This window comes from Corvus hawaiiensis, chromosome 2, assembly GCF_020740725.1.
Source record: "Corvus hawaiiensis isolate bCorHaw1 chromosome 2, bCorHaw1.pri.cur, whole genome shotgun sequence".
NCBI classification, from domain to species: domain Eukaryota; kingdom Metazoa; phylum Chordata; class Aves; order Passeriformes; family Corvidae; genus Corvus; species Corvus hawaiiensis.
The window spans coordinates 91,803,317-91,829,782 of record NC_063214.1 but is presented as its reverse complement, the minus strand read 5'-3'; the positions used below and the strand labels follow the sequence as shown (position 1 = coordinate 91,829,782).

Sequence of the window (26,466 nt, the reverse complement as noted above, 5' to 3'; positions counted from 1 at the left end):
CTAGCCAACTAATAGCTCATCTGGGGACACGGGTGTGTGCAGCTCATGGTCCAGGGATAAGTGTCTTGCATAAAGGAAAACTGCAATTTGGCTGTTTGGGTTTATTTTTTTTATGTATTAAGCAGTGCAAACAAACAAAAAGCCCCAAAGAATCAAATCACAAACCTAACTATAGATCATACTAGGTCACTTAAACAGCTGGCTTTTCTCTGACCATAAGATCACCTTTGGTTTTTTGCTTTGATATGATATATTGCATTACAGCAACAAGTCCTTGGACGTTTTATAATCAGCTGTAAATCCATTGGTGAAATTAATCCAGTCTTTAATACCGGGAGGTGATTGCCTGCATCACACCATGTCTATGGTATTATATAGGAAATAAAAGATTGTTCATGACCCGGACAATATTTTGCATGGATGTTAGCAGTTGTATTTAAGAAGCTTTTATTATTCCTCTTTTTTATAGGAGGTGTATGAAGAACAGAAAGAATTTAATAAATTATAATGGACAGTGAACATTGTACGGAGTTTTTTATGTTCAGGGTGAATAAAGCAAAATGTGCATGTGTGGTTTTTGATACATAGCAGGAACCACAGTATGCATTACTACAAAACTGAGGAACCCAGGTTTTTATGCAGTTTTGCATTTCTAGATTGGCTGTGAAACTCAAATACTTCAGTGAAGTTGGTTGAAAAAATTAGTCTTTGTGATGATCTGTAAATGGCCTGGAGTGCCATCATTGAAATGCCACTGATGATAGTGCTAAACATTTAATTGATCAAGCATTGTTCTTCCTATGCAGAAGCTTCAGTATGAGGCGGGGTGGATGGCGGAAACGAGCTGCCGATGGCGATGGATGGGGAATATGGGTATGTTCAAAACCTAGTAGTTTTTTTTTTAAAGAGGTAAATAGCACTGTGGTTAAAAAGGGGTTACAGTTTTGTGATACATGCTAAAGGGGTGCTATAAACCCTTTTACTTTATTTGAAAACACATAATTAAGTTCGAAAGAAAGTTTTTAATTACCAGGTTTTGAAGTCTGTGTTCACAACAATCACTAAATTTCATTATTAATAAGTGCAGACCCTTGAATAGTTTTAAATCACCATTTAAAAAATAAACTAAGTAATTTGAAAGCTATTTATGCTTGTCTCCACCACGTTCTGTAGTTGGACGAACAGTAACTGAGGCACCTAATTTACATAGATGTTTAGAATACTACTGTCTCATGTATATTTAAGAACTGAGGATACATGGAACCACATTGTTTTGTTAGGCAATGAGCCATCAATTTAGCACCCAAATTTGCATCATCCCATTCTTTCTTCTTTTTATTCTATAAGAATTTTTATATATATAGAATCGTTTCCTATAAGAAAAAAGAAATATGAAATAACTCCTGCCATGTTGGTAACAAGATGCAGTTATCTTGCAAATAAGAGTTTATGGTGGAGCATTTGCTGTTTTTCATTTGAAAAAAGAATGTCTTTTGTGTGTCAACCAAATTCAGTTTGGAGGAATGTTGCTTACCTTTCCAGTCTTAAAACTGACCAGTTTCTCTATGTAAACATTAGGAAATAAGACTGGCATCATGGCTTGTGTTTTGTTTTAATTTGAAAACTAGGGTGGGTATATGTCAGCAAAAGTTAAGAAACTGGAGGATCAGTTCCGGTCAGATTCAGCCATACAACAACAGAGGGATGGAACTTCATCAAGTATCTTTAGTGGAGTCGCCATCTACGTCAATGGCTTGACAGGTGAACCTTTATTTTTTTAAGGATCTGTTTTGTGTTGTTCTCATGTTTACCATCCTGAGTAGAGGTAACTGTAAAACACATGAATTTGCAACTAAGTAAATACATGACAATTACTGCATGTGTTTTTTATGTTCCATTGTTTTTAATGATTAAGGTTTTCAATAAAAAATCAGATTTACATTCCGAATATAAATATTGCTTTACTATATCATTTACATGAGATAACTTGTAGAAATAGGAGAAGATCTTTCCATATTTCTGTGATCTTATTATATGAAATGAAACCTTTTAATATCTTCCATCCTCCTACACTTACTAAGGTTTTAATTTCTCAAATTAGTGATGGTTAGATTGTATACTTAAATTTATGTTTGGGAGAATACATCAAGGTTTCCTTGCTCAGAGTGGCATAATGTGTGAGACAGAACCTACTAATAGTGGAAGGAGGAACAAGAGAAGAGGTAAGACATTTACGCATTGTAGGGACCATCTGTGATGGGCTGATAGGGCATGTTAGCTGGAGTAAGGTTTTTTATTTACCATGTTTATGTTCATACGTCTATTTACTTCATAAAGCAGCTTAATAACCTTTTGGAAACTCCCCAGAAGCCTTTTTGAGGGATCTATGCCAGGAATGTTGTCATTATTATGTAACGGATCCATAGCACTTCTGTGAGATAGATTAGTGCTGGTTTAAGCTCAGGGCTCAGACGGATTGGAAAAGGTAAGGTGGATATGTTAAACTATTAATACATCTGGATTGGTTTTTTAATACAGGCACTTTCTTTAGTGAGAATCCAACATTTGTGTATTCTTCAAGCTGCTAGTCCCCAAACAGAGCTCTAGAAGATGGTTGTCCAAAAGGCTGGAGTAGGAAGGCTAACACTTGGAAAAAGTGTGTGCTATTTTTAGTTAGAAGTTAGAGGTATAATGGAGTGTTAGACGTATTTTGAGAGTTGACAGGAAGGAATTGTAACTGTATCCTTTAAAAATTTTTTTGTCCTTCTTGTATTGTTCAGATTTTTTTTGTAAAGTATCTTGTGCTAGATTCGGTATTCAGACATTGTGTTAGTGCTGACCCAAATCTTTTGGTGCCTGTGCGACACCACTGCAAGTGTTTTCCGAAGCTAACACTTTTTTCTGGTTTGTCCCCACCTCTGCTTGCAAAATAAGTACTCTTTTTAACACAATTGAGGAGATCAGAGAAGTTGTCAGCTTTTATGGTATTCTTTGTTCCTTCTCATGACTCACGAATAACCTGGTAAGGAAGGAATGAGTTAACTGCTTGTAGGAGTTCTGTGCTGTTGTTGCTAAACCCTTTTGATATTATTTTCTGTTGCTTCTGGGTATATACTATTCTCCCAAACTCTGGTGAAAAGATAAGCTAATTTTGTATTATGTTGATGTAAAGCGTTTTTTGATATAGTTTAACATTACATCTACTTGAGTATTTTTTTCCTGCCCTCCACCATACATATTGTGGGAAGATCCTCTATAACAAGTAGAATATTCACATTTCGAATCAAGTGTTTTCAAAAACAGTTTTCTGCATTTCTTGCAAAATGTTTTTCTGATTTGTTCTTTGAAGAACTTGTAAGTTTTTTTCAGGGATAAAGCAATGGTTTGCACTCTTTCTGATCATGGCATCATATTTATCAATTAAAGTTATTTTTCTTACTGTATTTGCTGACACTAAACAGGAATATTTCTGGTTTTAATTTTATAGATCCCTCAGCTGATGAATTAAGACGGCTGATGATGTTACATGGAGGCCAATACCATGTGTACTATTCCAGATCAAAAACAACTCACATTATTGCCACCAATCTTCCAAATGCCAAGATAAAAGAACTGAAAGGAGAAAAAGTAGTTCGGCCAGAGTGGATCATGGAAAGGTAAGTTTAGGTCTACTGAATTTGGAGATTTCTCCTTTTGGGGAAAAAAAGGCCATGAAAAATCTGGAGAGAAAAAAAAAATTAAAAGATTGCATTTTGAGATTATGATTTAGCTTAAAATAAATAAGTCATGGAACAGCTGAGTAGAAATGCCACTGTTATATTGAAGATTTGCCTTCTCTAAGGATTGTTCCTTCTGAAACTTCACCAAGACCATTCAGAAAGTTTCAGGCATATTAGGAAACTGAACATTATTCTGTTACTTTCATTGAATATCTAACCAGTTGACCAGACTTCATCTCAGGATGTTAAATAACTACTATGTGATTGTTTTTAAAATGCCTGCCTTGTGTATTGCATATATTTCATGTCATCTGTATACAAAGAAAGATGTCAATTGAAAAGTGTTCTCATAAAATTGGAACTAATCCATCTAAACATCTATTGTGTTGTGACTTTGTAAGAAAATAATAAAAACAAAAGGGGGGAAAAAAAGTCCACATTTTATTTACAAAGAATTTATGTTCTTTGGTTTCTCCATGCCCTGGAATATACAGAATTCACTGAAATTGTTCTTAGGTCCTTGATAAAGACGATAGCCAAGCTCAGAGCAGTTAATGTGGCTTGCATTTATCTCTTCCATCATCCCTGTGTTTAAGCACTTGGAAAACTGATGGTAGGTGTGGTTTTATTTGAAAGATGTGACTTTTTTTTACTGGCACCATTAAATCTTGTTGTGATATTGACCAAGATGGAAAAACCAGTTTGTATACATTCAGTAGAGACCTGATGGAATCTGATGTATGAAATCTCTTAATTTTTTTCTTCTAATGTCTTGTGTTTGGGTTCTGCATCCTACTTCTGAAAGGTTATACTGTAGAATAAGTCAAAAGAACTGAGTATAGACAGATACATGAGTTTGAGCACAAAGAAATGGGGAATTCACTGTCTCAGCACAACAGGGTTCATATCAGAATCTACAGTAGAAGCTCATTTCACAACCACCTCTCTTTTCTTTCCCTTCTTCTTAACAATATTAAAGAATACTCAGTGATTAAATAATCCATCTCTGTATATGGAATACCAAATTACATTCTCAGTAGATCAGTTGGTGAAAATCAGTGTAGTAGATGTAGAGTCTCCAGTTTCATAGAATTGGAAGGGACCTTTAAGATCATCTGGTTCCAACCTCCTTGCTATGAACTAGGTCACCTTCCACTGGACCAGGTTGCTCAAAGCCTCATCTGTCCGGGGATGGGGCATCCACAGCTTCTCTGAGCAACCTGTTCCAGTGCCTCACCATCCTCACAATAAAGACTTTTTTTCTAATACCTAATCAAAACCTACCCTCTTTCAGCTTCGAGTTATTCCTCCTTGTCCTGTCACTACGCACCCTTGTAAAAAGCCCCTGTCCCATTTTCTTGTAGGCAATATGATGGGTTTGTAATTTTTTCCGTTTGGTTAAGAATCTCCCCTAAAATGTTGCTGTCACAAACTGCTGGTAAAGGAGTGTTGTTAGATCTTTGGTCTTGTCACCCAAGGTTGCAAAATGAAGAAGTCGTTTGTCTGTGGACGTTTGATTTGTTTCTTATGTGCATATATTATGATTTAGTCCTTAATTACATGATCACATGCCGTCTTTTTTCACTGTGGCACCTGCCACATTCTCTGCACAGAAAAGATTGAGTTCAGGTTGCAGACTGCTAGTACAGTGATTTGGCTTTTGCTTCTTGTCTCCATAACCCTGTTCCTTACTTTCCTGCATGTGACTCAAATTCTTTGCTGGTAATGAAATGAATAATTAATTCCTGTCTTTTATTGGTGCTTATCACCATCTGTCTTGCTTTCCAAAGATTAATGAACATAACATGGCACCATTACAATGGCTATTATTTAATTTTTTTTTTTTTTTGAGAGCCACCAAAAATACATTAAAGTAAAACACCAGAAATGTTCATAATTTGGAATATGCCGTGGAAACTATATAAGATCCTGTGGAGCTACTTGCATAAGGATCGTAAGGCATATGTAGAACTTCATTGCTGCATTAAAAGGTTTGCATATTCTGAACTATGGTCTAAAGTCAGACTCTTACAAACCTGTTGTTAAACGCAAGTAGCTCTAGAATTTTGGTTTAATTAGCATCCCAAAGAGATCCTGTGTAACAGTAGTTGCAAAATCCAGTTTCCAGTGTAGTAGTGTGGTTGCTGTAGTGACAAAATCATTCTTTCTGCATGCCCCTTATTGTGTGTTTTTGCTGCCTCTCCATTTTTGCAATAAATGAAGAGGATTACAGGCAGGCCTCCTTCCTAAATCAATATTCCTTTATTTGAAAAATACACCACACCATTATGTAGCTTGGAAAGGTTGTTGTGCAGTGAAAGCCAAATTTAGGTGATCTGAGAGCTTGACTTCCAAATTTAAATATTCTTTTAACATTATTTGACATTTATAATAAAACCACTTTTCAGAGACTGAGGATAACTGCCATGAAGTACCAGTAGATTTTGTAGATTCCTTATTTTGATTTTCAAATTAGGTGAATATTTTTCCTAAAGAACTGTGTTAATCTAACACAAATGTGAGTAAAAAAGTTTAAAATAATTTTAAAAAAAATCTTGGTCTGGTATGACACCTAGTTTTCTCATGAGGATTCTGAATGCAAAAGAGAGGATTAGGTATCATTTGCCATGACTGCAGTAGTGCTTTCGGCACAGTCCCCTGCTGCATTATTGAAGACGAACTGGGGAGATATGAATTGGATAGTGGGCTGCTGGCTGAGGGAAGTACTGGCCCAACTACCTTGGTCACCACAGTGGTCAGCAGTTCAGAGTCAAACTAGCAAATGGCCACAAGGGGCATTTCTGAAGGGTTCATACTGGGTCAGATGTTTAATGTCTTCACTAGTAACACGGACATTGGTGATGCAATGGACAGTAGCTTCAGTGAGTTTGTGGATGACTTAAAAGGGAACAGTTGATATACTGGAAAGCAGGGTTTCCCTTTAGAGAGCATCAACAAACTGTAGGAATGGGATGGCAGAAACTTAATGAAATGCAACAAAGCAAAATGCAGAGTCGTGAGCATAAGACAGAATTAATTCCATGCAACCAAGCAGGCTAGGGACTCACTGGCTAGGAGACATGCTTGTAATCCACCAGGACCCTCAAGTCTTACCCTAAAAGGTAACCATGAAGCAGCAGTTGTGGCCTTGTGGAGATAAAGGCTAGCAGCATACTGGGTTGCATTAGCAAGGCCACAGTCCAGATCAAGGCAAGTTATTCTTCCAATTGGTTCAACAGTTCTGAAGTTAAATCTGGAGTTGTGTGTCAGATTTTGGGCTTTTCAGTGAAAGAAATACTGATAACTGCAGTGAATTCGGAGGAGTACCACCAATATGAGCATGTGATATATAACTAGAGACTGAGGAATCTGGTTCTGTTCTGCTTGGAGAGGACTAGGAGCGGGGGTCTAATCGTTGTCTTTCATTACCTGTATGGAGGTTACGGGGGGCGTGGAGCCAGATTTTTTTCAAGATGTACAGCAAGACGACAAGAGGCAATAGTCACAAGTTGCAGTGAAGAAAAGTTTGACTATAAGAAAAAGATTTTTCGCAATAAAAGAGAGTAAGCAGTGAAACAGCTGCCTAGAGATGGTTGTGGAAATTCTGTCTTTGGAGATACTGAAAATTTGAGTGGACGTAATCCTCAGCAACCTGATCTGACTTCAAAGATAATGCTTTGATCAGTGCTTAGACTAGAGACCTCCAGAGGTCCTTTCCAACCTAGTTTTTTTAGTGATGATGAATTCTGTGACACAGGAAAGGTGGCATGGGGAAAGATGTTGAATGATGCATCTGAACTAGGATTCCTACTGCTGCATCTTAATACAGTTTGGAAAAAAGCAACTGTTTGTTGATCTAGTAATGCAGCTAGTCCAGTAGCTAAAACCTTGAAGTTGTGAATAGGTTCTTAAATAAATGTGGGTTTGCTTAATCATCTTGAAATTGCAGCAATTACCCTGAAATATTACCAAGGTGGTTCTGTACCTAGGTTCACACAGTTTTATATGAAACAGTCTAATCAGGCGTTGTAAAAACTTAGTTGCTGTGTCACCACTTGTTGTACAAGAAAGCTTTGGAACTCTCCCAGGTGTGTTTTTAACTGTTTGGCAATGTTTAATGCAAATTATGTTCCTTTATGAATTATATATATTCATGTATCAAACACTATTTAATTGATATGTTTTTGGGGCTGTTTTACTATCCCATTTCCTTAGAAACCTTACCAGGTATATGAATATGCTTAACTAGTTTTAATTTATCTAATTGGGAAATGTGATCTCCTGCTATATTCTTGCTAATTGCAGCCAGAAAGCTCCTAAGGGCTTTTGTTCTACTGTCCAGCTCTCTGAACAGTAGTACAGATTCAAGCAAGAGAAAGCATCTGGGTGTTGAAGGAAAAACACTGAACTAAATTAGCTTTAAAATTTGACTTCAGTTCTATCCTCAAAACTAAATACTAATACTAACCTGCTTTGATATGGGAGAGCTTTCTCTGCTGGAAGAAGTCCCAGCATCTCTGACCCAGTGTTGAATATGAAGAATTGTATACAAAGAAGAGGTGAGGTATAGGCTTGAAAGGCTGTTACCTCTACTGCCAGCAACAGGTGTTGGGGTGGAGAGATGAAATCATCCTGTGGTATATTTTTGACATGATTTCACTTCCGAGTGTATGGCTTCCCTAAGGAATTTAGCAGTTTCTCAAGTATAATTGCAGTTTCAGTGGAAGAAGTAAGAGAAGAGGTAGATGCATTGGAGCACAGTAGGACATAACTGGAATGATTGCTGTAGATACATATGGAAGGTCTGTTTGGAAATTATTCTTCTGTTTAGCTTGCCTCAGTGATTTTTTTACAAGAAGGGGTAATTAGCCTTGCAGAAGGGAAAAAGTAGTTAATTTTTAATAGTGAACCACATCTTATCTGACCTCTTTCAAATTCTACCCTAATTTGTTCCATGTTGAAGAGCTCAGTTAGCATTTTTCAGGTAGAATAACCTGAAAAGTCACCAAGGGTTTTTTGACTGTTTTATTTAAATTAAATATTTGGGGTTTGTGTGTATCAGTTGGAAAGAGAAATGGATATAAACAACTGACCAACACATCTTTGCAAATATCTGTTGTTGTACGAGTCACCACATCACAAATTACTTTTCAGTTCAATCCAGTTAGAGAAAGGGGTTGTGGAAGGAACTACAAGTACATAATAGGGTTTGGAGTTTTTTTAGCATAGAAGGTTGGGATTTTTTTTTAATTTCTTTCCTTTTTTTTTTTTTTCAGCATTAAAGCTGGACGTCTCCTTTCACACATTCCATATCAGCTTTACACCAAGCAGTCAAGTGTTCAGAAAGGTCTCAACTTTAACAGCATATGCAAACCTGAAGATGCTGTGCCAGGTCCAAGCAATATCGCTAAAGATCTCAACAGGGTGTAAGTGTTTCTGGTTTTGTAATGCAGATGCTCATCATTCACCCATAATAGGTTTGCATTTGTAAATATGTAGCATTTTTGAAGTTAATTTCAGCAAGCTCTGAGGCGCTGAAATTTAAACGTAAAGTATAGCTGTATAAATACTTGAGGACAGAACTCAGTTACCTTGACTCCAAGCTTTGTCTCTCTCTAGTCTTTGGACCACAGTTTGCTTGATAATATTACCTAGGAGTCCTAGGATGTAATATATCTGTGTGGAAGCAACAGGCATGCATTAAAGGATTCTGACTGGTGATACTGAAAAGCAGGTCTTTATTTCAAAAATACAAAGCTGGTGACTACTTTTGCTAGAGGTGCCTAGGAATGAATATAAATGCATACTAGTTGTTAATCTCTTTCTTTAGCCTCTTAAAAAAAAAAAGTCACAGCATACATTATGTATGCTAACACCAAGGTTTAAGTCACGCTTGAGAGAGAAGATGGATTAAAAAATGAAATTACAATATAAAAAAAATATCCTAAGAGACCTAAGACCTTGAGAAGAGACTTGAAGAGAAAGCACCAGTGAAACTCTTTAACTGGCAGAGGAATTGGAATTTGGAAAGAAACATTCCACTTGAACTCTTCTATAGATTTTTTTTAAAATAAGAAGATTCCTGCATCTTTTTCAGAAGTTTGTTTGTTTGTTCTTTATAGGCAAGAATAATATTATAGAATTTTTTTAGGTTGGAAAAGATATCTGAATGTCATCTGGTTCAACACTACTACTCAAACGGCGCCAAGGATACTGTGCAAGATACTGTACTATCTGATCTGTACTGGTGATCTGAGTTCTTCCACAGTCTGCTGATTTTTGTAAAATCCAGACATGCATACTGCTGAGGAGGCATCACTACATGAGTGGGATTTGTCTACATTTAGGAAAAATAAAACCAGTCCCACAAAATTAATATCTTAAGCAGTATTTCATACTCATATTTTAAACAATGAGTGGTACAATCACCATCACCTCTTACTATTGCATTGTTAAAGATTTTTAAATAAGAAGAATATTCAGACTTCCCAAAATCTCAATGTAGTCTGGAAAACATGACTTCAAAAGCCTCCCTATCCACTAAGTATGTACCACTGAATATACCATTTTCAACCAACAGCTCTTCAAAAATACTTTGTTTACTGTAAGTTATGTTTGTGATAATCTTAACCAAATTGTTGTCATGCGTAATTGGCTTTCTGGTTTCAGTGGCATACTGAATAGCTAATTATTTCCCACTTTTTTTTGTGTACTTAAATTGCTAGCTTTGGGAGTTGGGAGTGAGAGTTTGGTTTGTTTCAGTAGATCAATAATATGTAGAACTCTTGAAGACTTTGGTTTTAATTTCCAAAGCTAATTTTTTGAATGAAAGCTTTGTCTTTGTGCTAGCCCACTTGCGGCAATATATTTTGGTTTATATGCTTAAAAGCTGAAAAGTAGTTTGTTTGTGGTTTTTATCAAAGCTAAGTATACATTTGATTTTTAGAGCTTGAACAGATTTTTTCGTTGAGAAAAAATAAATCTAACACATTAATCTAAAATAATTTTCTAAAAAAGTAGTTCTCTGTGTATACATTCTCTTTCCTTTTTGTTTGTTTGTAACTAGTTAAGGAAAACCACGTCTCTTGATAAAAGGACATCTCCTTCTGATGGTTTGCATATTCCTGCAACATTCATGCTGTCTATGACAGTACAGTTCTATTAACAAATAAATAATTATTCTCATTCAGTTGGAGACTGCCTACCAGGTTAAAGATCTTGGAAATAGCTTTTCTAATGTGAGCATGGTCACTCCCATGTAAACTCCTAGTTAATAATACATAGAATCTGTAAAATCTTTGGTATGGCTTTGTATTTGGTGCCATTGAGAGGATCTGGCACAGAATTTGAGGTAATTGTCTTGAGAATGTAACTGAAGTATATATTGAGAACAATTAGGAAGAAAAAGCTTGAAATTACCTGTAAATGTGCCTTTATTTAGTAAAGATATGGTATTTAATTATTGTATCTGTTTCAGAAATCATATTAAAAAGTGTGAAATGGAAAATGAAATCACACCCAATGGAATAAGCAGCTGGAATGAAGAAGAGGAAGAAGAAAGTGACAATATTGGATTTACAGAGCTGGAGGAGATTTTTCCCATACGGAAACAAAATGGGATTCAATCTCATAAAGACAGCACTGCCCTTTTTAATGGACACGCTCACACTTCTACCAGTGCCTTAAAGACACAGGATTGCTTGGTGCCCTCCGGCAACGGTGTTGCAGGCAGGTTCTCTCCAGGCCCTGTGCAGGAGGAGGGGAAGACTGACAAAGGCATGGTTGACTTTAGAGACTGCACAGTGCAGCAGTTGCAGCAAAGCAACAAAAATACAGACTTTTCGTGGAGTCCACACAGGACTACGAGTAACTCATCCTCATCTTCATTTTTGCACAGTAATGCTAAAATAAATGGTGCTCACCACTCAACTGTTCAGGGGCCTTCAAGCACAAAAAGCACTTCTGTACCTGCTCCTAGCAAGGCAGCTTCCTTACCTGTGTCCAAACCTTCAGATTGTAGTTTTATTTCTGACTTTTATTCACGTTCAAGACTGCATCATATATCAACATGGAAGTGTGAATTGACAGAGTTTGTCAACAGCCTGCAGAGAAAAAACAGCGGTGTCTTTCCAGGAAGGGAAAAATTAAAAAAATGGAAAGCAGGCAGGTCTGCACTTAAAACTGACACAGGTAGATACTTGTTTAAGAAGGTTTATGTTAAGAAGATGCCTTATGTCTTTGTACATTAAATGTCCAAATGAGGCTACATAGTTTAGTATTGAATATTCATATTATAGTCAGACTATCCGGAAAAACTTGATGACTTTGATGCAGTGAACACTAATGGATGCAACTGCTTTTGGCTTTGTTTGGGTTTTTTTTTACTTAAAATGTTACTTAATGTGATACTCTGGTCTATATTCAATTCCTCGTTGTAGAAATAGTATTCCTGACTTTACCAAGATATATGGATTGATAAGGGAGAAAAGTACTATGTATATCTAAATACGCAAGTCTGTAGTTGCTGTGTGAAAATCCACAGGGGAAAAAAGGAGAAGAAAAAATCATACTGTTCAGCATGAGCATTTAAAAGATGAGTAACATTTGGATGTGAGTTAAAATCTAAATCTTTTTTGTTAGTAAGGGTTTTACATAGCTCTGAGTCTGTTAAAGTGGGTAGTAATGTCATACGAGACTTTTGAACCTGGCTTGAAGAGAAAATACTTATGTCGTTGCATCAAGGGCCAAAGTGAAAAAAATGTATAATTCATGAGAGTCAAAGTGTCACAGATAAAATATTTTGCATCTTTAGAATCTCTGGTTTACAGTCTCATTAAATTAGAAGGTTAGCTCTGTACCATTAAAGAGATTCTGACTCCTGTGCTGTAAAATTATTCACTTGTAATCATAAAATATGCTTGATGAGAAATTGCCACATCAAAAAAATTGTTAGGTAATAAATTAACTGATTCTGTGTTTGTGTTAGGAAACACCAGTTATCAAATGTGTTAGCTTATGAACTACTTAATGTGTATTTTTTAAAATCAAAATGTGGTATAAGCTAATATATTTTTATTTTCTCTTTGATTTGGCCTAGCGTATTCCAATAGTTAATGCCTATGATTCAGTTGGCAAGTAGCAGCTCCTTAACTTGATCGCTTGGTTTGTAAATATGCCCATTATAAGACAGTCCTTATTTTTCAAAGAATGAGTTCAAATTGTGAATTATAAAACCAAGAGTATATTTTTCTGATTACTCAGTAATTAACTCAGATGTTAAGTGGAACAGTTCACTTGATGTATTGAAGTATTTTTTCACTGTTACACTTTATGCATTGTTCAAATTAATTTCTTTTTTTGATTGCCACCTTTGGTAGGTCAGCAACATAGACATGCAGACTTGAACTTCTAGAAAGTATTTGTAGTGTTTGAGGCATGTGTGTTTTTCAGTGAGGAGTTGTCTTGCTCATCTTTGCTGAATGTTTGCATGCATGTAAGTACAGCAATGACAAAATCCAGTTGCATGGGATTTTTAAAACTAATTATGGTGTGTTTCATGAAGCATAATGGTAGTTCTTAGTGGAGCTAAACTTAACATTTTTATCTTTTGAAACAGTCTTCTGATCGATGAACGAAAAGGAATAAAATTCTGTTCCTGATTCAGTGTTAATGTAGTGAAATTAAGATCCAGTGCCAACAACATGCATTAATCTCCTTGGATTCGGAGAACTTGTTAGGTAGAAGGTGTTAATCATGAGAAAATAAAAAATAGAAACTCTGAAGTTAATTCATTGTTCAGGCTGTTTGTCTGCTGCTTATGTTTGCATTTCTCAGAGTAAATACCTTCTTGATGAGAGGAACCAAAATATTTATGGTTTAGAGGTGGTAAAAACTTGGTAATAGACCTTGATGACTACTGTGAGTAGTACCAAAGTGTATAAATTAGGGTTCAAGTTTTCTATTGATGTATCTTCATACTAGGTAATGTGTCTGTTGCGAGCTCAGCCAAGCCACAGAGCTGTATAATGCACGTGGATATGGATTGCTTCTTTGTGTCTGTGGCTATCCGAAATAGACCAGATCTCAAAGGTCAGTATTTAAGTCTGTATGTTACAGTTTACTCAGTTAAGCCTTTTAAAAACCAGACTTACACAATCATAAAATTAATTTGGTATATCAGTCTTTTTTCTTGCATCTTCAGTAGTTAGACTGTGCAACTTTCATATTCCTGTTTAGTTTCTCAGAATCCAAAAGCAAGTGGAAGAGAGAACTGGAATTCTTCTTGCTATCCCCTTTCAGTATTTAAAGTAAGAAGAGAGAAGTAAAATCTGTAGTAACTATTCTCTGTGTCATTGTACATAATCTTACTGAGATTTTACTCTACCATATTAGAAATCAAAAATCAAATTTTGGTTGTACTAAAAGTGGGGTTTGGGCACTGTCTATTAAAAAAAAAAAAAAGAAAAGAAAATGGGATATTCTAATAATCCTTCTGTTTAAGAAGCTTTGTTTAACTAGAAAAGTGGAAAGGTCAAGGCTGAGAATTAATTGTCTCTGCCTGATGCATATTTTTCAAGAGAAATTTGCTTCTTCTTTCCTTCCTCTCTAAGCTCTTACACATGAAATATTGTAAGACCTGGAGGATTCAGGAACAATTCAGCTGGCATTTAGAAGTCTGAGTTGAGTGATCATCCTTAAGACATAGGAGAGTTAGCAGAGCACCTTAGCAAACTTTGGTGGGTTTGTTTTTTACAAGTGTACCATTCAGAAATGGAGATCCTAGTTCTGTGCAAACACTGAACTTTAGGGGTGCGCAGGTTTGAAGACTTGGTGCAGTGGTAACCATCTCACACTCCCAGCTCTCACAGACCTTGGGAAAGAGTAAGCTGTATATGTGGTTCCATTGCTCTCTTCTGTCCATAGGCAGGAGCAGCTGTATCAAAGATATTCCTGCTGTGTTTGGTTCTTTAAAGCTTGATTTCCTGCCAAGTTTCAAATTCCGTTTTTGGAACATAAAGAATGTAGGACTTTTCTGCAAATACTTTTTCTGTTCCACAGAAGTCTGCCAGGACTTCCAGTGCATAAATTAGCTTGCTTTGGAAACACCATGGAGGTGTTGATATTACAGAAAAGTCAAAAGTTTACTAAAAATTTTGGTTTGTACAGTTAAACTAAGTGTTTTGGCATGTGTATTTTTTTCTGATTTACTTAAGCTAATAAACACGTTGAAGTATTTAAAATCAGTCCAGTGTTTGCTGTATCTTAAACTAATGAGTCATTAGGTCATTGGTGAAATTTCAAAGCTTCCATTTATATTTGTTATTAAAGACAAACTAGTATTGGCTGTATTTTCACTCTTGAAAAACTTTTCTTCTTTACATGTGACTGCAATTAAGACAGATCCCTTGTCAGTGACAATTCCAAGTCACTTTATTTAGTGCCTTGAGAGCATCTAAGCTTGAAAGAAACTATAAAAAGTAAATTAAAAGTCCTTATCATCTTATCCTAATTGTGCTGTTATTAAAATGTAAGCTATTATAGGGATTGACCTGTAAGTATATGCATTTTTTCTCCCCAGGAAAGCCAGTAGCTGTTACTAGTAACAGAGGTACAGGAAAGGCACTGCTGCGCCCTGGTGCAAACCCGCAGCTTGAACAGCAATATTACCAGAAAAAGCTCTTGAATGGCAAAGCAGGTACAGATAAGTCTGTCTGTATGTATGTTTTTAACTGTTGTTATAGAAGACTTCTTCTTTAAAATTATTGCTAAAGTGTACCATGGATGAATTTATTTCTTTCATGCGGAGGATTTCAGAAAAGTACCTTTGGACAACATGGTGTTCTGTGGCCTCAGTAATAGCAGGCCACTGTGGCTTCTTGTTAGTTAGCTTTGCTCAGTATGGGTAAATTAGTTTAGAGTAATTTTAGATTTTACTCACTTTCTTGAGGTTAAGATAGAATGTGAAGTAGTTATTTAATATGAGAGATAAATACAGGTTGTCCAGGATCACTTTTTTCTCAGAAAGTTGAGTGTAGAGAAGAACATACAAAACAAATTCTGAAAGTCTACTACAGGGTTTTTTTACTATAAAAGTAATACCAACAGAACATGGCCAGTGAGAAACTAGTTTGTTTGAAGTTGGCTTTTGAGTTGCATATGTAGATGAGTACTGTGGACAATGAGTTAATTTGGATGGTCCTTAGAGCATTTTAGGTTTCTGGAAAGTCTGTGCAATTTTCATGAGTTCTCTTTGTTCAATACTTTGTTTTCTCAAAGCCAGGGTGTCTGTTGTGCTTTGAGAATTCCATACTTGCGTGAAGTAATTTAGAAATTTGTTGCTTTCTGTGTCCTCAAGTAGTAGTGTACTAATATGAACCAAAGTTTTATTAATAAGTTTTATTATACTGCCTGAACTGTATTTAGTATGAGAAAATATATTGCTAAACATTGGCAACTTAAGTGGCCAGCAACAGTTTGTTTAATTATCTAGAAGCATAGTTTTTACAAAAGGTTGGTAAAAAGTGCATATACAAGGGTTAGCTGCTGTTAAATTTCAGTTTAGATTTGGAAACTGAGCTTCTCCTTTGCCCTTTCATATATGCAGTTTTTACCGAACCTGTGGTAGTAAGTACTGTTGTTATAAAGTTTACTCCTCAGTGTTTTATTTTGGTGATACAAGAGGGGGCAAAAGGCAGGTTGTTCTTCCATGGTTGTTTATGAAACGTTAGTGCTTTGGAAACTGGCAGGTTGTTGGGGGTTTTTTAAGACATTCAGAAGCAAGGTATTACTGGAAGTGATGACATTGTTTGTTTTTTTTGCTGTAGTTTAAGGACACTTCAAAACTGAGGTAGAATATATGTTTGTGGAACCCACTGGCGTTTAAGCTTTTAAGGACTTTCCAGTATGCTCCAGACAAAGATAGCTGTGGTATTTATGGAGGTGGATTTTCTGTAGTAGAGCTTGTGTATGAAGTATTACCGGCAGTTCAGTTTATACAGTGACATCCTAACTTTTATTAGGGCCTTGAACTGGGCAAGGGTGTGGCTTTATACAATCAAGTGGTTTGGAGAGTTAGATGGTTGAATTACAGAAGTTTAGCTGATAACCTAGCATGTTCTTTTGCTTCACAAATTCAATAATATCTCTTCTACTGTATTTATTGCTTAAGTGTACAGCAGATTTCAACCTCATTGTATAACAAGCTCAGTTTCTTACTGTGGCAGCTTTTTCTGGATATCACAGATTCATTTCTTTAACTTCAGCATCCAGTCTCAACTGGCTTGCATGCAGGCAGGCAGCTAGCTCGCTCTTTCTTGATACTTAGGCTGATTGTGCAGCCTATTGTTTTGGTGAAAGGATTTTTTCCAAACACTCTTTTTATAGTGTCTGTTTCATTAGCTGCAGTTCATAATATTTTTGAGTCTCTGTTTATTTTTATCTCCATGTACAATCATTTTACTGATTAAAAAAAACCCAAACCTGTTGTTTCTGCTTGCATTTTCTTATAAGTACATGGTTTGTCTTCCTTTTGGGGTAAAGAAATTACAGTTAGTTATGGTCTTAGATGTAGAGGTAGAATTATGGATTAGACTTCTCAGACATCACAGTATCTTAGAAAGTGACACACTTCACAGCATGTGTTTAATTGTGCCATGCCAGAGGGAAATACAGTCCAGTAGGAACAAGCATTACATGCAAAAATGCGTTTTCTTAAATATCAAAAATACAGAATGGTAAATTAGGCTGTTAAAACAGACACAGTGGGGACATGTTACATAAATGAAATAGAAAGGTAGTTGGGAGGAACTTAGAACATGAGCATATTTTTACATCCATGCTTTAACATGGAACCCACTTCAGTTTTTGGTGCTTCATACTCTCCAGGCTGTTCTCCGATTTTGCTTTCTCCAGGTCTTGCTTATTTGAAAAAAGGTTCCAAATTACAAACCAACCAAAACCACGGAAACAGAGCACCTCACCCCTCAAAAAAATACCCCAACAAAAACACAACCAAAAAAAAAAAACCAAAAAAAACCCCAAAAACAAACAAAAAAACCCCAAACCCTTATGAATCACTTTTGACCAAATACTGAATTCTGCTGCTTCAGCTACTTCTTTTTTTTTTTTTTAATTACTTCGTTAGTGATACTGGTTCCTGACTTTGATCTGCATTGCTAGACAAATATCTAGTGTCAATAGAATCTTCAGTCTTTTATGAAGTACTTTCTTTTTCTTGTATTAATTCATCTAAAAATGCATAACTTTTAAATTTAAAAACTTGATACCATTCTCACCCTAAATCACCAAATTTTGGAGATAGGCTTTCTAGATAGTAGAAGTTACTTCTCTACATACATGCCATCTTTAACATCCACGTTCCAAAGATAAAAGATTAACGTATGTTAATCAGGATTCATAGTTTGGGGTCTCTTCCATGGCCAGGATGCCCAAGATGTGAATGTTTTCTAGACTTCCTTTCCCTCAACCCTAGAATCTCCCTTTTCGTTCTAAAGAGCAGCAGATTTTAACCATCATATTAGTCACAGATTTATTCTCAGCGATTTCTTTTTCACAGACTTGGGTCCTGGCCTCTGATTTCTCCATCCGTTGCTCCACATTCACCATGTGCCTGTCTAGTTTCCCAGCTTTTGATGAGAGGTTCTCTACCTTGCCTTCCATTGAGGACAATGTGTTCTGCATTGCCCTGAATTTCACATGAAGTGACTCCATCAGCTCATGGGGGGATCTGCTCTGCTGCGATGTGGAAAAAGTCGACGAATCCAGTGAAGATAGACAAGATGACAGCATCATCTCAGGCCAGGGCACAGGAAGGCATGGACTAAAGAAGTTGTTCTTGTCATTCTTATCTTTATTTGGGGCATAATTTTGCTCTAATTTTCAATTGCAGACATCTTAGGTAACTTACTGAGCTCATCATAAAGTAAAATATTTAAGAAATTAAAAGTGCACAAATTTAGCAGAAATTTTGAATAAAAGCAGTTTTCCGCATGAGTCAGGCTCTACCCCTGGTATCCATTCACTCATTATACCACTTTCTCTGGTTTGATAGCTACTCATATGTGCACATAGCACCACGTTTCCTTTCAGTCAGATTGTCAGTGTGTAAGTTGTTAGTACTGTGGAATATAGTTAGGCATTGTGGCACTCTGCAGAAAACTCCCCATTTATAATATTACAAAGGAGTATGGTATTAAATAGACTACAGTAATGAAAAAGAACTGTGTTGTGGATTTAATTTTAAATTAATAGAAGCATTTTATCTATATGATACCTTGTTGTTCTGATTCTGATGGGAGTTTGAGCGGGCACGGTAGTTTTTGCCTCTAGTGATTTTTTTCAAGCTGAACCATATTCAGAGTGTGGCAAGTATGTCAGGGTTTACATACTGTGAAAACCCAAATAGAAAGAACTAGAAAATCCTTTGCTTGTTTCTGTTATTCAGTGTCATGGAATTCTCTCTAGTACCTAGTAACGAGTGGGCCTGGAGGATCCTTTAAAATTTATATAAGAATATGTAGTAAAGTTTTATAGAATTAGGGAAGGTCTGTCTCATTTGAAGTCTGAGGTTGCAGTATTTATAATTGTATCATTTTGATCCAAGATAAGTTTGGGGTAATATTTGAAAGAAATTGACATATCCTCATAAGAGAATTATTAGTAAGTGAAAGCAGAAGTTTTTTCAGTTAATATCCCCATAAGAATGTTAAAGGAAATATAAGTTTCTAGCTGGTGTTTTTTATTTAAACTAATATGCTTTCTGGTTTTCACTTCTTAAAAATCACTTTGTGGTATCTAGACTGTTAGAAAAATAGTTTTAAGTGTGGTATGAAGTGGATTTATATTCTGTATGAATTTTCAATGTTCTGGTATTGGGTGTGCTTTTTGTAAAAAGGACCATAGCTAAGTGTCTTCTTGTTTAGTCAAGCAGTTGGTAAATAATTCTGAGTATCTTGTATTTGTTGGCAGGATATGGTTGTAAGAGTTAGCCGCAAGTGTTTGATTGTTTTTCTGGTCAGTAAAGCTAAGATCATTCGTACGTTACAGTATGGTGTATGTAGTCACCAATAAGCTGCTGTCTGGTAATTTCAGGGGAAATAGAAACACCATTTTTCTATTAATATTGCTCTTGGCAGTATGTACAGACCTGAGAGACATTACTGGGGAAGGGGTCTGGTTTTTTTTCTGAACCATGATTTGAATCAATATAGTATTCAATATAGTATTTGAATCAATATATAAGAACCTTTTCGTCAACAGATAACAGTATAGAAATTGTGTAAAATAAAATCTGAAATTTTTATTTTATTTGCATTCATTCTGTTGAACTCTAAGGAAAAATAACATAAAGACAAATTTTATTTTTCAAGCAGAAATTAGAGTACCTGATCAGTTGGACTCAGTCTGGGAGCAGCCAGATTCCACACATGTGAATGGAGCTGACTTCGATCTCACTGTTCTATCCATGGCTGAAATAGCTTCTTGTAGTTATGAAGCCAGGTAGGTAAAAGTTACCCAGTAGTTTGCTTGAAAATCTCATACAGATAAGCATAAGATGTCCAAAAATAGTGGTTATTAGTGGTTAAATATATCTAGAGAAGAAGTTTCTGTTCAATAGTTGCAATTACATAGGTTGTTTGAATTTAACAGAAGGTCTTCCCTGTGGATGCTGCTGCTTGGTAGATGCTGCTCAATAGCTCTAAACTCAACCTATGTATAACTTGAAATAAAGCCCACTAAGAAAAACCTTATGCCTTTCACTGTGATGCTGTTGATTTCATGTTATCATCATGTCTTTGTATCAAAGTTGCAGTATTTTCTAGAATTAATGACACATTCTGAAAGTTTTACTTCAAAGGAAAAATGTGAGTACTGAACTTAAACGTTTTTTGCAGAGACGTTGCTGACCATGTCCAATGGCCTAACTTACAAAGGTTTAGAATATGAATCAACTTTTATAAATATAAGCACAGTGGTAGAAATACAGGGAGTTTTCCCTGATGGAAATAATACTCCAGAAATTTATTTCTTCATTGGAACCTTTCTTAGGCTTGCTAGAATAGGCAGACTACTATTTGTATCTCAAAAAGAGTTTATTTATTAGGAGAAGCCTAATTATGTAAGCTTGCACCTTGGAAAATAAGATCTTGTTACCATAGTCACTGTAGTATATGTGTGGTTTTAATTTGAAACAAAAGATAGCAAGTGTGCTTTCTGGACTCTTGTTCTCTACCATTTTCCTAAAGGCAGGTTTCATGTTCCATGGCTTACCTATTATACAGCTAATTCAAATACTCTATTTGCAGTTATTTTTTTAACCTATTAAATTTCTACCTGTTGACTGAATTCGTATTCCCATTTGTCGCAAGGTGGAACAGTGCAATGGATTGTTGAAAACCACCTTGAAGGCACTGGGTGGGGGAACTTTCAAAAATTGGGAGCAGCATCTAGCAAAGGCCACCTGGTTAGTTAACACCCAAGGTTCCACCACTAGAGCTGGCCCTGACCATCAAACCAAGTTTCCCTAAATTGCTAAACCACCACACCATTTTTGGGGGAAAAAGCAAATAATTAATTTGAAAATACTCCCTATTAATTTGTGGAAAAGTTTGCACTGTGTTTACTTGGGGTTTATTTTATTTAATTTTAGACAAGTTGGCATAAAGAATGGAATGTTTTTTGGCCAAGCAAAAAAGTTGTGTCCAAATCTTCAAGCAGTTTCGTATGATTTTGATGCGTACAAAGAAGTTGCACGGACAATATATGAAATACTAGCAAGGTAATGTGCTGTTTGCATGATCTTCATGGTAAGGTTATCAAGCATATTTTCTTTGCCACTACTGAACGCTATTATTCGTTTTATATTTTCACCTCCCACTTTTCAGCTTCAATGAAGCTATTCCTATTTGAGGTCTGTCTTCCTGGTATTTTTGTTACTTGGAACACCATGCTTCTGAGCATGCTTTTATCTTGAAGCCAAATCCTGTAAACAATTAACATCTGACTTCCAAATGAGTCATTGTTAAATTTTTTACTGATTTACATAGTGAGAAGCAGATCCTTGCTTAGAAGGGAGATCCTTCCAAGAGATGTTTTTTGAGTAACTTAAGAATGGGTTATTAGAGTAACATCTATTAGAAGCTACATTATGGTTTAAAATGCACTTGAAATAAAACTGGAAATTTGTTATTGTCAATAAAAAATAAATATTCAACTCCTTCTCCAGCTGTTCCTTTAAAATCAAGATGCACATTGAAATTAGTCTTACATTAGTAATATTACTGTAATTTGCTATTTTAGCATTTTTAAGATCTAAGTGATGTGTGATACAAAATAGGCAGGGAAATGCCACACAAAAGGCAGACTTTATTTGCTACATATTTGTTTTAACAGATGGTGAGCTGTTGCTGGTGTTTCACCTCCTTTACTTTGTGTTGATAGCTATACTCATAACATCGAAGCAGTCAGTTGTGATGAAGCACTAGTAGATATCACTGAAATCCTTACAGAGACCAGACTGACTCCTGATGAATTTGCAAACGCTATCCGCACCGAAATCAAAGACCAAACTAAATGCACAGCTTCTGTTGGGATGGGTAAGTAGCTTCATTTCTGTTTACAAGCAGCGACTGCTTTTGTTAATGTATCAGACCTATGTAAGTTTGCTAAAACTCCTAAGTGTGTGTCGAATATGTTGCCATTTACATTAAATTAGTGTGAACAAAAATGCAAGAAAATTTTCATAAGTGGAAAGTTTTAAGCAAAAATGTATAAAATCTCCACATCACAGATCACAGGATATTCTGAGTTGGGAGGGACCCACAAGGATCATCAAGTCCAATTCTTAAGTCAATGGCCATCCAGCTATCACTTCTGCTTTGTTACCTGAACACTATGCTAAAATTCCACTCTTGCATTCATTTTTATGAAATGCTGCTGTATTTTTCCAGTAAGTAAAAAATGAGCACAGATTGTGTTCCTTAATGGAGATAGCAGTAAGAATTTACAGGGTGACATGATTTCGCATAGTTTTTAGAAGGTATTGAAAGCAAAGATTTGTGCGATTTGTAGTAGGTATTGTATATGAAATCACACATCCGAAAAGACTTCCTTGATTTGTTTTTGCTTACCTACTTCCTTTCTCATTTTATTTTTTTCCTAATTAATACTAGAGTTGAGTATCTGTACATGCCTATACTGAGTGTATGTAAGTGTGTGAAATCCACTTGTTAGACAAGCTGAAATTCGTGACTGTAAGCAGAATTCTTCCCTTATTAACTTTGCAGTTGCAGTTACCACTACAGTTCCACTGCTGTTATATCAAATACTGCTTGCTGATAATTTGAAAGTAGACTCTGCAGATATATATGAATATATTTCATTAAATTCTTGGTAAAAGTTAAAGAATTTGACTGTACTTTCTGCATTTTTCCTTGAGTGTTAAACTGTGGCATTCTACTTGAGAATCAACAGAAGTTACCATAGACATGCTTTAATTTGTTGTTTTTACAGGTTCCAATATTCTGCTGGCCAGAATGGCAACTCGTAAAGCAAAACCAGATGGACAGTATCACTTAAAACCTGAAGAAGTGGATGATTTTATCAGAGGGCAACTTGTTACCAGTCTTCCAGGTACTCCTATCTCTTAGAGGGCATTTTGCCTCCTAACATTAAACCAGTTCTAGCTACAAATTTGCTGTCTAGATCAAACAAGATTAGCTGCTATTCCATGTTTATGGTCCAAAGTGTGATAGACAGTAGACACATATGGCATACACCTGTATGAAAATAGGCTTTATTGTGTTTTTTTATTGTTCGAGGAAAACACTTAAAAGCATTGTAACTAACATAAAGCATTTCCTGGCATGTAACTCTATATTGTTATTCAGTACATAGTGTGACACAGGCATGGTGCAAGAAGTGCTGAGTAAGCACTCATTTATGCTTTTAGTGGTCAGCTGACCTCAGCCTGCATGTATTTAGTGCTAAATGTAAAAAATAGTATCTTTATCTGTTTAAGATTCAAAAAGTAGGGAAGGGCAGTAAAAAACAGGCAGCCATAGACACCGAAATGGAAGATTGGTAGAAATAGCATCCACAGACAGGTGCAGATTTGCCAAAATTCTCTTTATGTGACTCCTTCTGTGGCCAAACACTGCTTACAGTACAGTAGCATTTCTCTTTGGCATAATATACAGGAGATATTTTTCCTCCAGAATATTACTTATATCACTGTGCTGTGACTTTAATGTTTTAAAGTTTTCAGAGTTCACTTGCGTGTTCATCGTAAAAACAGTTTTTAGTGTTTGCCTTAATAATACCACCCCAGCAGAGAAACAGATTATCAAAAATTGAATCTGACTACCTAAGATTTCTGATTTTTGCTGACTTTGGTAGTGAGAACTCATAGGATTAATATTTTCTGGAAGTAACAGGCCACCTCTCCAAAACCCAGAAATATACTTCAGTTTATCACACTTACATATGTGCTGTTGCCATGGATACCTACAATTTTGAGTGCTTGGTAATTGAAAGCACGAGTGATACAGGTATGCTATCACTTCTACCTGAAATATTATTTTTCTACCTAGGAAGCAGTGTAACGGTGATCAAAATATTTGTTGGTTTTCTTTTGGATTAAATCACTTGTACTTAAGGGGAAAAGATATTGCATGTTGGACACTCTTTTTGGACTGAGTTGTTGTGGGGATTCAGAGCAATATAATCTTTAACAGGCAGTACCTTGTCATGACAATTTCCAAGCAGGAGTCATTCATATTTTACCTAAAAATAAACAAACATTCTGCTGTTTGACATCTTAAACTAAATACATGAAACAGATTAAAGATACACCAGTGATGAGAGCAAAAGTTTCCATTCCATCTATGCTTTACGGAGCAGAATTTATTTTATATATATTTGTTTGTTAATTTGATATGACTTAATACAGGTTTAAAAATAAAAATTTTATGTAATCAGAACCTAACTGGCTTTGAATTGTATAAGGTTAACAGAATTAATTGCTTTGCTGTTAGGAGTTGGCAGGACAATGGAATCTAAGCTGGCTTCTTTGGGAATTAAAACCTGTGGAGATCTGCAGTGTGCTTCAATGTCAAAACTACAAAAAGAATTTGGTCCAAAAACAGGACAAATGCTCTACAGATTTTGTCGTGGTTTGGATGACCGGCCTGTTCGTACAGAAAAAGAAAGAAAATCTGTTTCAGCAGAAATCAACTATGGAATAAGGTTTACACAGGTAAATTAAACTTGCTTCTTTTTTGCAGTGACTTCTTTCAGCTATAGAAGAATCTTCTCATATTCTGATTATTTTCACTTACACTTTGATCTGTTAGAGCACCATCTTAGCCACGAAATAGAAATATGGAAAATGAAGAAGTAGGAGACCAAAGGATAAAATGGGAGGAGAGACTGCAAAAGTATTGGACTGAAAAGAAGCTTGCACAAAATTAGCTGGCTATTCTGCATTCGTTATACAAGTCTGGTACAGAAAAAGAGAACTGCAGTAGGTTTGTCAGCACCTAGCATTCTCTTTCATTTAAATGCTGATTATTCGAAGATGCCAGTGCCTGAAACTATCACCAGCTGCTCCCGTACAACATTTTTATTAGACTTTCACAAATACTGTTTGGGGGGGAGTGTTATTAACAAAACTGTATTTAAAAAGTAACTCAGCACTTTGTTGAGATCTTGAGTATGTATAGAAATGATAGGGGAAAAAAAAAGAGCTTGAAGAGAGCTGACGATGTTGTGTAGTCCAGACCTTTGCTCAAAGCAGGGGAAGCTAATAAATCAGACCAGTTGCTCAGGACTTTATCCAGTCTGGCATTGGAAGTCTCCAAGAACGAAGACTGCAAACTTCCCTGAGCAACATGTTCCACTGCTTGACTTTCCTCACGGTGAAAAAGATCTTAAGTCCTATGCTCTTCGTCTTCTAGGTTTGTGCTTCAAGTTAGATTTGCAATTCTATGGTGGGGTTTCTAAATACATTTTTTGAAGACTTCTTTCAGCATTGGGATAGGAATCCACCATCTCGCCTAACTTAAGTGACCTACAATGTAAACAAAACACTTGAAGTTAAATGGGACAATTGCTTGTGAGTCAGCTTGCTCTTTTCAGTTTACACAATCTGGACTGTATTAACCCTTTAATGATTTAACTTCAGTATTTGAAAACTAGTGATTATCTAAACATTATGTTTTTCCCCTTCAGCCTAAGGAAGCCGAAGCTTTCCTTCTGAGCCTCTCAGAAGAAATCCAGCGTAGACTTGAAGCTGCTGGTATGAAGGGTAAACGATTGACCCTTAAAATTATGGTCCGAAAGGCTGGAGCACCAGTGGAGCCTGCAAAATATGGAGGTCATGGAATCTGTGATAATATTGCCAGGTAACCACTAGGCATGAACACACTTCTGCAGGATCTAAAATTTATATGAAGACAGGACAGAAATTTCAAAGTGCTTGGTACTTCTTTGTCTATCTATCAAACTTGCACCAAAATAAGAAGATATATTATTATCAAAAATCCTCTGTGTTTGGATTGTACATTTGTGGTGTTCTGGTTATCAGTAAGACATATATGCTTATATATTGTTGGTGTACCTTTCTCTAGCTTGCTTAGTATTGGAGATGAGGGTTTTCTTAGGGTGTTTGAAGAAGACATATTTACATCCTGCACTATGACACACATGCAGCAGCATTTATTTCTTTCAG

At 35.9% G+C, this 26,466-nt stretch overlaps 1 protein-coding gene across 5 annotated transcripts in view; it reads left to right on the top strand.

Annotated features, from left to right (window-relative positions):
- The window catches only part of REV1 (REV1 DNA directed polymerase), a 56,211-nt gene that overhangs the window by 13,806 nt on the left and 15,939 nt on the right, over nucleotides 1–26,466 (top strand). The window contains exons 2-14 of one of the 5 annotated variants that reach the window (XM_048325596.1): nucleotides 807–873; nucleotides 1,629–1,761; nucleotides 3,488–3,656; nucleotides 8,996–9,145; nucleotides 11,197–11,909; nucleotides 13,701–13,808; nucleotides 15,298–15,414; nucleotides 20,111–20,237; nucleotides 21,388–21,516; nucleotides 22,179–22,333; nucleotides 23,250–23,369; nucleotides 24,773–24,993; nucleotides 25,968–26,140. In XM_048325596.1, the coding sequence (XP_048181553.1) occupies nucleotides 817–873; nucleotides 1,629–1,761; nucleotides 3,488–3,656; nucleotides 8,996–9,145; nucleotides 11,197–11,909; nucleotides 13,701–13,808; nucleotides 15,298–15,414; nucleotides 20,111–20,237; nucleotides 21,388–21,516; nucleotides 22,179–22,333; nucleotides 23,250–23,369; nucleotides 24,773–24,993; nucleotides 25,968–26,140 (2,372 nt within the window). In that variant the 5' untranslated portion in view covers nucleotides 807–816. Of the gene's footprint in view, nucleotides 1–806; nucleotides 874–1,628; nucleotides 1,762–3,487; nucleotides 3,657–8,995; nucleotides 9,146–11,196; nucleotides 11,910–13,700; nucleotides 13,809–15,297; nucleotides 15,415–18,313; nucleotides 18,637–20,107; nucleotides 20,238–21,387; nucleotides 21,517–22,178; nucleotides 22,334–23,249; nucleotides 23,370–24,772; nucleotides 24,994–25,967; nucleotides 26,141–26,466 lie in introns of those variants that run through there. The other 4 variants (XM_048325586.1, XM_048325606.1, XM_048325617.1 and 1 more) reach the window with 4 other exon arrangements.